Source organism: Kogia breviceps, chromosome 11 (assembly GCF_026419965.1).
Source record: "Kogia breviceps isolate mKogBre1 chromosome 11, mKogBre1 haplotype 1, whole genome shotgun sequence".
Lineage (NCBI taxonomy): Eukaryota > Metazoa > Chordata > Mammalia > Artiodactyla > Physeteridae > Kogia > Kogia breviceps.
Window position 1 is genome coordinate 37,249,026 of NC_081320.1, and position 12,966 is coordinate 37,261,991.

The following is a 12,966-nucleotide window of genomic DNA, read 5'->3' on the forward strand; positions in this document are numbered from 1 at the left end:
TTGACTTGGAAGAACATCCTTAGAGATCATCTTGTCCGACTTGAAATTCAAATCTTGACGAGTATTAGCTCAACTCCAAACCCGTCCGGGCCTATGCATCTCTCTTTTTAAGCGAGACCGGCTGAACACCGGATCCCCTCTCCAGTTTTGGAGCGCAAAATGAGCAGGTTCTCAAAGATGGGTGTAGGTACTTCTAAGAAATCATCCAGTTTGTCCCTCTGGCCACTCCTGTGGTGTCCGGGAATCAAAAATCTAAGTGTTGCTTCCAACACGTTGAGAAGCCACGACCGCTCTCAGTAACGATCCGGATGCCTCACCGCATCTACAGAAAATCCTTTTCCTCATTTGACAGGACATTCCTGCTCCCTAGAAATCGCTCCCTTTGGTGGAGCCCAGCGGTGTCCGAGAGCAGCAGCCGCAACCCCTTGGCTGCCCCCAGTCTTCTCCAGGGCTCGCTGGGTGGGATTCGGCCAAGGGTGGCTTGAGTCACGTGGTGGCGAGGGGACAGGGGAAGAGATCCTCGCCCCGCGAGCCCCTCAGACCAGAAGCGACCCGACCAACCCCAGGCAGGCCCCTTCCTGTGAAGTTAGAGACTCGATGATCCGGCATGGATCTCAGTTCATTTAATGAGCCCCTCGACCCCCCAGCACCCGCCCCGCCGTTCCTCAGAGGCCTGCCTCTCCTCAGGGGTCCTGTATCCCCCGGGGGTGGCGACTGACGACGCTCAGAAGGCGAGAAACGGCTCCCTAAGCCGCTCGCTGGGTCCCTCTCACCCCACAATGCACCGGGGCCAGCAGGAAGGCCCCTCCAACCCCTAATTTTCCCGCGAATTCAGTTCAAAGAGGCGGCAGGGCCCGCGGTCAGCAGCGCGCACGGGCCAACCAAGGTGCGCCTGCGCGAGAAGCGCCTCCGCGTGACTGACGGGGGAATGCGCGGGCCAACACGCTGGGCATCAGAGCGCCGGGCGGGGGAAGTGAGCGGTCTCCCGAGCGGAGCGGGGCTCTCAGGAGGAGACACTTTTTTTCCCCTCCCTCCTTCCCCTCCTCTCCTCCTCCCTTCCCTTCCCCTCCCCTCCCCTCGCCTCTCTCGTCCTTCCCCCCTCGGTCCGCCGGAGCCTTCTGGGGCGAGCGGTTGGTATTGCCGGCGCTTACTCTCTGGGGCCGCCCGGCGGGTAGCTGGCGTGGGGGAGGAGGCAGGAACCGCGAGGGCGCCTCAGGAGCACGGCGGTGGGGGAGGGGGCGGCTCGGGGCCCTGCGCGGCGTCCGGGGGAGGCGGCTTCGGGGGTTCAGTGGCGGCGGCGTCAGGCGGCAAATCCAGTGGTGGGGGCTGTGGAGGCGGCGGTGGTTACCTGGCCTCCTCCTCTTCCTCCGTGGCGGCAGCGGCGGGGGCCGCGGTGTTACCGGTGAAGAAGCCGAAAATGGAGCACGTCCAGGCTGACCACGAGCTTTTTCTCCAGGCCTTTGAGAGTGAGTGTGATGAAGGCTTTGAGGGCAGGAATCCCCACTCTTGCAGCGTTAGGGGGCCGGGACACTCGTGCTGGGACCCCCTTCCTCACCGGGAGTCGGTTTGATTCGGGAGTGGAGGGCGAAATTGAGGGGGCCATTCCGCCTTCCGGGGTTATGGCTCGAGGGGGCCCGAAGTCTAGGGCCTTTGAGGGAGGTGGATTGGGGGTCCAGGTGAGGTTCGTGCCTCGCCGAAGATTTACACGCGAGCTGAGGCATGGTGCCCCGCGTTGAGAGCAGGCTGCTTTTTAGGTGGGGAGGTCACAGTTGGACTGTACAGTTGGATCTACCGTCAGATCCCAGGACTAGTTCTTGCTTTCTTTCATGCCTTCCATACTCTAGAAGTACAAGGCTGTCGGTTGTAGGGTTAGAGGAGCCAAATTAAGCCTGTGAAGAGAGGAGTGCAGTAAAATCGACCAAATTGTCATTAGTCTGAAATGCCTTCGCACTAACTTGGTGCATTAACATGGCACCGTTTGATGCTCTACACCTTTCACATCTTTCCACCTGTTTCATGGGTACGTAAACTGAGACAGGCAGTGTTTAAGCATCTTATTTCTCTCTAGACGATCTCGGATTTCTGTCCGTTTGTAGTTGTCTTCATTTCGGGACATTTTCTGATGTCAGTTTCTGTTTTTAAGGTCTGTTTCGAGGGCAAAGCTACGACTTAATTTGGGAAGGGGGCAAGGTGTCTGGAAAGGAGCAATAAAATATATAAGAAATGTCATGACTGTGAGTAAGCTGAACTGTTCTTGAATGAATATTACATCCTGATGGTTTTCCTCTTTGCTTTTGTATGGATGTTGTAATTTGGATGACCTTTAATAGCTAGATATCTTACAGAGACTTGAAAAAACTCAGCTCTACCACTCAGTGTCTTTATTTACAATTTTTTTTGTGGCATATGTTAAGGGCTTGGTATCAGCTGTTCTTGGAAAGATGTATTACGTTGTTTAATACCCTTCTTTCATTCTCTCTCATTAGTGCTTCATGAAATTCTAATTGGATTTTAATACAAGGAATTTCGGTTTTTATTGAAATTCGTATGGAACCTGCTTGAGAAAGATTCACATTATTCTAGCGTTTGTTCAATATACTTTCAGAAATCTGGAGAGGCTTTCAGTTGGAAATATGGTGGAGAACTACAGCACAGTGATGACAGTAAACATACATGTTTGCAGCCTTTCTAAAGCATCTCATCTCCTTTTAGTTTATTTGAAACTAAAACTAAACTAACTGAAGATTAAGTGGAAATTTAAAAAATTCTTTCCATATGTAGTGAGAAGACAAATCCTGCAAGAAAGTTTTAGCTGTTTTGCTTTTTTGATGAGTCTACTTCAGAGAGATGAACTGTCATTAAGAGTTAGATATGGTCACAAAACAACTTGATTGTTCTCTAATATTGATCTTAGTTTCTGAGAAGTTTATATGCTTTGATGTATTTACTAATATAGTTAGTCATATTAGGTCATTTTTATACCGCTTTATTTAAAGAAACATAATACTAACAGGTCATTAATGTAACTGCTATTATGGTACTTGTATATAAAATATTTTCTATCTGTAACCTAAGTCCTTTATAACAGATTTTAACTAAACAGCATTAAAAACACTGTGGGAATCTGGTACTTTAAAAATATGTGTTGAGGCAGTATTTACATACTGAGGTAATATTTACACTGAGCAAAGTAGAAACCTGAACTATAACTAGCAGTATTCATCGAAAATTTTAGCTAATTTATGTCTTGGATTTCACTTTGATTATATCTGTATTAGGACATCTATCCAGGTAACGGTTTTTTTCCATTTCGGCTTACTACTGTACAGACTTTTGAAAAGACCAGTTAAAAAGTGAACATTTTATTTTCTTATTTGGCTTCAATAAAGAGTTCCTTTACTGAATCCAACTCCTTCACTTTAGCTACATTTTAGAAGGAGATGGGTTATAAATAGTTTTAATTAAATAAATTAAATGAATATAACTACTTCTTTTCAGTTCTTCATACAGCTAGTTTAAAAATAGCTACCTTAGAAATGCAAGGTTTAAGAACTAGATTGTAGAGAAACTTAAAGTAAATGTAGATGCATTTTGTGAATGTATGCTGTAGATTGAATGTCTTTTGATCTGATCGTGCTTACTTATTTTCTTGATGTAAATGTTCACTACATAGTTTCCATAATAGGTTATGGGTTTATATATTGGTTTATATAACATGGTCTGGGTTGGTATTTTCTTAACAATTTAAGTAATAAGTAAATTTAGATAACTTTGGATTTTGTTTCTGTTACCTAGAACCAACACAGATCTATAGGTTTCTTCGAACGCGAAATCTTATAGTGCGGTAAGTAATCAACAAAATTTACTGATATTATTTTTTTCCTAGAATTTCACCTATTTAATTTTAATATTTTAACTTTTTTTATAGCCAGTATTTTTGCATAGAACTCTTACTTACATGTCTCATCGAAACTCCAGAACAAACATCAAAAGGTACATTTTATGAATCTTATTTCAAGTTGTTCAAACCATGTTAAAATTTTGTTTTAAAGTATGATTTCTAATGAAAGATTAAATATGAAAACTGAGGTGAAAGAGTGAATTGGTTGCAAAGTGATTTTTAATAGTATCATTTCTGTAAATCCCAGTTGATTGCCAGTTTTTTCCTAACAAGTGATTTGGTAATGGAGTAAATGAAGTGATTTTACTGACTAATGTTTTTTACTCTGTGCTAATAGTTATTTTCAAGTTTGGTAGAAGTTGAGGATTTAAGTATTTACTAAAGGGCTCATGGGAACTATCTTTGATACATAAATTTAACAGTTAATGTCTGAATATTTCTTATATGTTCTAACAATAAAGAATTCACTTCTATGAGGATAGGTTCAGAAAGTCTCATTTTATGTCTTTGGTGGTTGTCTTATTAAAAGGGAAATACTTTTGAAGTCAGTAGGAGGAATGTCTTTAAAAACTTCTTAATCTTAATCACCTAGTCTTAAAGTGGAATCTGAAGGTGTCAGAGAGCTTGTTTTTGCTATGTAACATTTAACCGTATATAATTATAGAATGGTAGTTTCTTGTTCTGCACCCATGACTATTTACTGAGCATATCAAGTGAACAACTTTACATTTAAAGGAGGGAACCTCTACTAAGCATTTGGTATTGTCATAGTTTTGACTTAGTAAAACCATTAAGCTTTTCAATAAACTTTGAAACTAAACTCCTTTGGAGACTCCTACTGGTTATTAAATAAGCACCGCTTTTTTTACAGCAAGACATAGTTTAGCTTTGTAGATATATCTAGATGTATTTTGAAGGATTGAAACGTTAAAACTATTTGTCTTCTGGTAATCTTTCTGAATCGAGAGAGAGAGAGAGAGAGCGAGAGAGAGAGAGAGAGAGAGAGAGCGAGCGAGCGCGCATTGCATTTAAGGGGTGAAACCTGCCAGGTGCCTAAATAACTAGGAAGAAGGTGATGAATTAAGCAGCAGAATTATGTCAGCTCTTTACCTGTCTACTCTATGCCAGGAATCAGGAAAATTTTTCTCTAAAGGACTAGATAGTAAATATTTTAGCCTTTGTGGTCCAGGAAACGGAATTGAGGATATTAGGTAGTATGTAGGTACTTACACAGAAAGAGAAAACGAATATCAACATTTTTTTTAATTGATGAAATTCAAAACATAATAATTGAGTGCAGTGTTTTCTTTTTTTTTCCTTTTCTTTCTTGGGGGGTGGGGGTTGCTGCACGGCTTTCGGGATCTTAGTTCCCTGACCAGGGATTGAACCTCGGCCCTGGCAGTGAGAGCGCCAAGTCCTAACCACTGGAGCCAGGGAGTACAGTGTTTTATAATATGTGCCTACTAGTGAGAAATGTGGGATTCTTTTATTTTTGTAGGGTAGGGTGGGAGGGATAACATTTAGCTAATTGGGATTTAGAGTTACTATTCTCTGTTATCAAATCACTTGCAAATGTTTTATCTGTAAAAACCATTCTTAGCTCATGGGCTGTGCAGAAACAGACAACAGGCTGGATTTGACCAATGGTCCATAATTTGCAGACCCTTGATTTACTCTATAAATCTAGGTGAATTTGATTTAGTAGTAAACTTTTTCTTTAAGTATTTTTAATATGGAAGATCAGTTACCATGTAGAGGGCTTCCCTGGTGGTCCAGTGGTTAAGACTCTGTGCTTCCACTGCAGGGGGCACAGGTTCGATCCCTGGTCAGGGAACTCAGATCCTACATGCTGAGGTGTGGCCAAAAAAAAATTGTTTTTTAAGTACTGCAGTTATCATCTAGAATGCTTCCTGATTTTAATTTTAAAATGATAAAGTGTTTTCAGAATAAATTTGAGTTTAATCCATAAGTGTATTAAAAATATACATCATGTTTGTTTATTAGACTATTTGACTGCCTCATTGTGGGATACATTTCTGTTGTCTGCTAATGAGTGGAGGCAATTTCAAAAGCATGGCAGTAGAAATGAACTTTCTTAATTTAGTACCCCTTAGGTAAAAAAATTTCCTTTGGGACAGTTTTGAAGCAGTTTGCCAGCCAAGAAACATACATTCCATTTAATTTACTTCCATGTAAAAATGCATTAGGAATCACTTAATTCTTTTGTTGTATGCCTGGCATATATAAGACAATAAGACTGATTTTTAACAAATTATACTACAACTTAATATCTTCAAATGAACGCTGTCCTTTTCAAAGTAAGTTGGTGAATTTGGAAGGTGATGAATTCAGCCCAGTGATTGTGGTCTTTGTTCCAAATGTTTTTGGAACTGCTTTTACAGAATTGCTTTTAGTACAATCCCTTTGCTCAGAATGTGTTTGGAACTCCTTTTGTACTGTTACGCAACAACATCATATTCATTGTTGGAGTACACTTATCACTCCTTTTGAAGTTGTACAAGCAGGTGTAACATTAATCTGATATATTTGTTAAACTTGCCTTTTACTTTAGTTGCACTTCATAGAGGTATTCAGATTCTGTAGCCTGACACTACACTGGCACAGTGGAAATACTGGTGAGGACAACGGCGTCTTTTATTGAATCCATTTTAGTAGGTTTTATGTAAGCTGTTTCTGAATCCTCCCCCGAAAATGTCTTGAATTTTAAGAATATTCTCCTTTATGATGACCTTTTGATAACTATTTCCCTTGTTAAATCTGAGCTACAGTAGCAGTACCTTTCTAAAGAAACAGAAATACTTGGTGTTGGGAGGTGGGGCTGCTTTTGTATAGTTGCCTATACAGTTCGTTTTGTTTTTCCTAAGGAATGCTGGGTTACCTGTATGATCTATTCAAATGGTTGTTAATATTCAGTTTTCCTATGTACAGCTGCATAAAGTTGGAAGAGGTGAACCTTGTGACCTACAGTCTTAACTTTTCTTCCTACAGACAGGGTTTCTTCTTAGTCATTACACAAAGATAAACATATTATTCTAAAAAGTTTTCAGTAACTTTACAACCCTCCTCAGTAGTACATTTCAGTATTTATACTGAAAAGTTCTTTGTAACTAGCCTAAAAGAATCCTACATTTTTCTTCTTTCTTCTCTCTTATCTGTGGAGATTGAAAATGTATTGCCTGCCATCCTTCATAAAGAACTCCTTACTGTGCTTTATTGGGGGAAACTTTAATATTGAGGTTTTCAGTAACTCTAAAGGTAAAGAGAGAAGCTTTTTTTATAAAAAAGATCTTTTGTTAATGGAGGCTATTTATTCACCTGAAATATAGATCGTATCAATTCTGCTCTTCCTATCAGTGTTTTACTACAGTATATTTACATTAACATTTCTCTACTGATAATTTTTATTATAGTAGTTGAGTACAATAGCTGTTTTTGAGGAATGAGCATATTAGTAATTTCTAATATCTGAATTCAAATTTTATAAGAATGCATGAATCTTTCCAAGTTCTATATTTGAAGAAAATATATGAGTATAAATAGAAATATTTGTTTCCAATTAACATATTTGGGTCTAATTTTTCAGCCTCTAGAAAATGTATATAGTAGAGCACCTTAAGAACTAAGATGAATCCATTCATTCTTTTTTTTTTTTTTTCCAGTATGCGGGCCTCACACTGTTGTGGCCTCTCCTGTTGCAGAGCGCAGGCTCCGGAAGCACAGGCTCAGTGGCCATGGCTCACGGGCCCAGCCGCTCCGCGGCATGTGGGATCTTCCCAGACCGGGACACGAACCCGTGTCTCCTGCATCGGCAGGCGGACTCTCAACCACTGCGCCACCAGGGAAGCCCTAGAATCCATTCATTCTTAAATTGCTTGCTAAGGGTGTGGTTATTCTTAATATAAGCTTCTATTTTATTGGAAATTACTTTTTTCTCTTAAAGTTGTTAAGTTAAAAGCTGATAATTTTGTTATGATTTGATGGGTATGTCCTTTAAACTTCAAATTTTTTTCGTGATGGTGACAACCATCTCTTTAAAATGACATACTTAACTTTAGCCATTGCTGCTAATCTTGGAGGATGTTTTACTAACTTCATATTTGTTTTATGGAATATCCATATTTGTCAGGTTACTTAATGGAAATACAAGTGTTTCAAAATATACATAATTTGCATTTGTTTGGCTCAGTCCAACAAATGCTTGAACACCTACCAAGTATAAGGCAATATGCCAAGCACTATGTGGCTTTCCTTGAAGAAAACAAATCTCTGCCCTTCAGGAGCTGATAATCTAGTAGAAATAAAATATTTATGCAAGTTTCACGTTTAGGAGACTAAATGTCAAAATAAATGTAAGCCAAGTGCCATAGGTGGGGAAAAAATCACTCTGGTTTGGGAATAATTACAAAAGGTTTCGTAGAAAAGTTAGCATTTGAGATGGGGCTTGAGGGCTTGTTTGCTGTATTACAACATAACACTGTCTCGATAGTATTCATTGTTATGGCTAACCATCCCATAATTTATCTTATTATAAATAAAATCAGATCTCCAACTTGCCTATTATAGTGACAGTAAAGTATAATCTGTTTGTTTTTCCCAGTTGAGAAGTGATTATTTTGTTTATCTGTCTCTTCCAGGAAAACATTTAAAGTTGATATGTTATCAAAAGTAGAGAAAATGAAAGGAGAGCAAAAATCTCATAGGTAAGATAACCTAAAAGTTTACATGAAGTGACATACTTGAGGAAAGAGGAAAAAGTACAGTGATCATTTTCCTAGTGATCACCTCAATATTGTAAGGAGTTAGAATGAACCTTAGACCTCACTTGGTCCAAACTCATACACAGATCAGGGATTACTTCTGTAGCATCCCTGGCAGAGAATCAGTTCTTAAGCCTCATCTTGAATATCTCTAATGCTGGGAACTCACTGTTTTCTAAGGTAGTTCTGTTCATTATTGTTTTTCTCTACTACCAATTTCTTGCATTCTGAATCAGAGTTTCTGTAACTTCTGTATTTAGTGTTAATCCTACTATCTCCTCTAAAGAATGATGGAGACTCATTTTTTATGGTATATGCTAGGTACTGTGCCAGCTGCTTCACAACATCACGTGTCTTCTAAGTAATCATCTACAATTCTGAGAGAGGCTCTCTCTCTTTTTTTTCCCCATCTTGTCCTTGCTCTTATTTACAACTTTCAGGCAAAATATTCTTAACTTTAGTTTATATTTGAAATATGTTTATCACATGATAGTTTCAGAAACCTGGCCCTTTGGATGGAACCTTCTTATTGTCTGTTTTCACATGTGTTACCCAGAACTAATCCCTAAATGTTCTGACTAGCCTAATATCTGCCTAGGCTACACAGTATGCTTCCATTCCTCGACAGTATGCTTCTATTTGTTCTTTCATATGAAAACTAAAGAAAGTTGAATATTATTCTAAAGAGAAACAGGGACTTGGGTGGTATTTGTTTATTCATTGACTACTTTTAGGAAGAATGTAGAACTAAAAATACTGGATTAAAAAAAATGGAATTGGGAAAATTGCCACATGGATTTTTCTTTTTCTCTTGAAGTTTTAAATCATATCTTGCCAGTTTAGATAGGATGTACACTGACTTAATGATGCTTCATTTATACTTTCTCATTTTTGTGACTAGTATAAGATGTCATTTTTCAATTGCTTTTATTTTAAGTTTGCCTTTTCAATTAGGTTATTTTACTGGAATTTTTTCTTGCATTTTAAAATTTTTGTATCAGTATCTTGCAGTCTTGTAGGACTGAAGTGTAATTTATATTTCCATATCTAGGCAATCTTGATTTGTAAATAGACTTTGATAGTCCATTCCCAAATCTTTACCTAATCTGTTATTGCCCAAGGAATACCTTACAATACAGGTTTATAAAGACTGAGAATATTCCCAGCGCATGCACTCTCTATTCTTTGCTTGAATTTCTATTCCAGATCGTTGGCTGTTTACCTACCCTGGACAGAGCTTTTGGGATCCTCAGGGCCTTTTTAACTTATAAAGTATAAAGCTGTAGTCAGAACCTAATGTGACATCCTCACTTCTTTTCTTCTAAACACCTTAATAATTTGCCCTCCAGGTCTTTCAGGGCTCATGTGAGAAGGAAGAATGAACCAAGAGGAAGAAAACTTGACCCTTTTCTTCATCTTCCCCATCAGGGTTCTACCTTCATCACTGCTAAACCTTACTACTATCTCATTGTGACCCTGGCTTTGATAAATATTACAGAACTTCCTTGATAGTGTGTGTTGTGAGGAAGATAGATTATACTGGTCAGTTCTCTCTGAATAATCACTCACCCAATGATTATATTTCTTTCGACCCAATGGGTTCAATAGCTAGGCCAGTACTATAACAGGGGTATTGTTAACCAACTCACAGAAACATCAGAGAGTTGCATAGAATTCCTGCTTGTAATTTTGAAAAGCAACTTTTTCACTCTTTAGGATCTAGCTGGGACCAGTGAGTTGGTCATTTCAACACCCAAGATCTTTTTTATTTCAAACAGACCTAACTGTTAGAGCTGACCATGCTTATTTAATACCCAGTGAGGCACTTTAGGCCCAGGAGGTACTGAGTTACTGTACTAGGTGCTTCAACCGCCCCCCTGGCCACCATCTTTATGAATGTCTCATTGTTGCTCCCCGAGTCACTAAAATTAATTGAGAAGTTGCTTCATTTTAAGTTTACCCCTAAGGCCCTGTATTATTAAATTTCTTCAGTGTATTTCTCATCTCAAATTAGGCATAATTGGTTTAGTAGACCAATAGGTCTACTAAACTTATCACATAGGATTGTAAGAAGTTCTCTAGATACCAGTATATAATGCCAGCATTGTAAAACTTTACTTGTAAAATCTATGGGCAAATTCCCTGAGAGAACAAAATAAGCCTTTGTTGTTAATTCGTAGATGATAAAATCTTAAATCACATACACAAAGGTATTTCCATGTGTATGTTTATTCTTTACCATCTCAAACATAGAGATCTTGTTCAGTTTAATTGGATCCTGGGTCTGTTCAGTAGCTACTGTCTGGATGTCTCCCACTGGAACTCATGTTGTTTTAGTACTTCCACAGTTTTAATGTCTCCACTCTCAAACCCAATGTATTTCATTCTCAGAGTTCCAGGAGAATATCAAGATACCCCAAATTACTGTAGTACTACAGCCCAAAGCTTAGAACAGTCAAATGCCTGACCTGTTTATGACAGTTGTAGTGACTTACAAACAAACCCAAATTCCTGGCATTGTCTGTACAAAATAAAGTTGGTGTCCCAGGATCTCTTTTGTGTTTTATACTCTAGATCTATATTTGTCTTACTTGTCTCAGATAATGGCAGAAATTTATTAGGGGAAGGAGCTGATAGAAAAAAGAAACATGGGACATTTCATGGTTTTCACTTCTTTAAGGTAACCATTTGTGACAATAGACCAGAATTGCATTTGTAACCTTAAAACTCAACCATAACACCCACCAACTATGAAGATTTTTTCTTTTCTCGAACAGTGGCTTCTAAAAACTCCACAGCAATTAGCAAATTTTAGAAATTCATAGTGGTCAAACTACTTGACCAGGTTTTTCACATAGTCTAGTGACCAGACCTCTAGTCTCCAGGTTTTTCCTAATCTTTCTCCTTGCTCTTTTGGTGTGGTTATGTATATTTAAAATATCTTTATTTTATTTTTAGAATTTCTGATGTAATGCCTTATATTCTGTCTTCTCCGTCTCTTGTTTCTGGCATGCCAGTATATTGTGGGTTTTGAGTTTATTTTGAGTTTTGACCAAGCGCCATGGTTTATTGGTATAAATCTCTGATCTTTCTGTAGTTTTCTGTTCTAGCAGGATCCCAGGGGGTCTCTTGGGCTATTAATCCTACCAGTTTTGGAATTCTCTAGTCATATCTCTTGTCTTCTAAGTGCATCTCCACTGACTGAAAGGTATCATGAAAAGATTTCCAAGTTGGAATTGCTTCCAGAAGTATTTCCTGTGGTCAGATTAGAAGCATTTCCACTTAATCATTTTCTGTTCCTGGTCTACTGTTAGTAGCTGGAGAAATCCCCTCCAAAGGTAACTGAACTAGAACATCTACTAGATATATTGTCAAACCTATGTTTTTAGTAGGTTGATAAGGTAAAGTACCTTTCATCACTTTTTGTTGTTGTTATTACAACCTAAACTTCTGAATTAGTAATCTTCCTTTTATCATCTTTTTGTACTGTAACAAAGTCTGGGATTTTTTTCTGGGATTCCCATTTCCTCAGTGTACCATGTCCCAGACCCTATCCTAAGTCCTAGGGGATATAATAATGAGCAAAACAGATGAAGACCTTGCCTGTATGGAACTTATTGGCATTTAGGAGAAAAAGACGTCATTCCAGAATAATGGGCTTGATGCAGTCACCAATTCCTCAGCTTTATAATACATCACAGCATGACATGTAACAGTGTAGATGCCAAATAGCTTATCATCACACTTGGGCTATTTTGAGGTGATACAGCCGTGACCCTAGAAATGAAGCCTTACACCTGCCACTATCAGATTAATGTGTACAAATTCAAGGCCCTAATCTTGGTTTCTTTCCTGCATAAAAATGTTGGTCCTCCTGTGGCATCTGGCTGTTCTTAAAATTTGAGTTTCCTACATGAATCTCATCGCAAAATGTTAGTCCCTTATGAATTTAAATGTACTCAACCTTATTCTGCAGACTTCTTTAGAATTGTCAGGTACTTGTGTTTAGACTCTTATCCCCAAATTTCACATTCCCCCTCTAGTTTCCTGTTGCCATATTGCTTGCTTCCTAAGATACAGATAGGGAACACATCAGGAAGAGGAACCAAATCCTTATCTGATATCTTATCTTGATCACCTAAGCTAGATCCTTTGCTGCCTAAAACTAAAGAGGCCTGACCTTGTTTGTTTCTTCCCTTCTCATTCCCCTCTTCTGATCCAGTTTAACCAATTAAGATGTGGACACAGTAGCAACAAGAGAGGGAAGAGGGTAAATCAGAAAGGGAA

The 12,966-nt window shown here is 39.0% G+C and overlaps 1 protein-coding gene across 1 annotated transcript in view; it reads left to right on the plus strand.

Annotated features, from left to right (window-relative positions):
* Positions 1-308: 308 nt before the first annotated feature.
* Positions 309-12,966, plus strand: part of LOC131765164 (polycomb protein SUZ12-like) — a 183,263-nt gene continuing 170,605 nt past the window's right edge. The window contains 7 exon segments of the mRNA XM_059078627.2: positions 309-459; positions 670-731; positions 836-980; positions 1,176-1,466; positions 3,796-3,839; positions 3,929-3,993; positions 8,557-8,622. Coding sequence (XP_058934610.2) covers positions 309-459; positions 670-731; positions 836-980; positions 1,176-1,466; positions 3,796-3,839; positions 3,929-3,993; positions 8,557-8,622 — 824 coding nt within the window.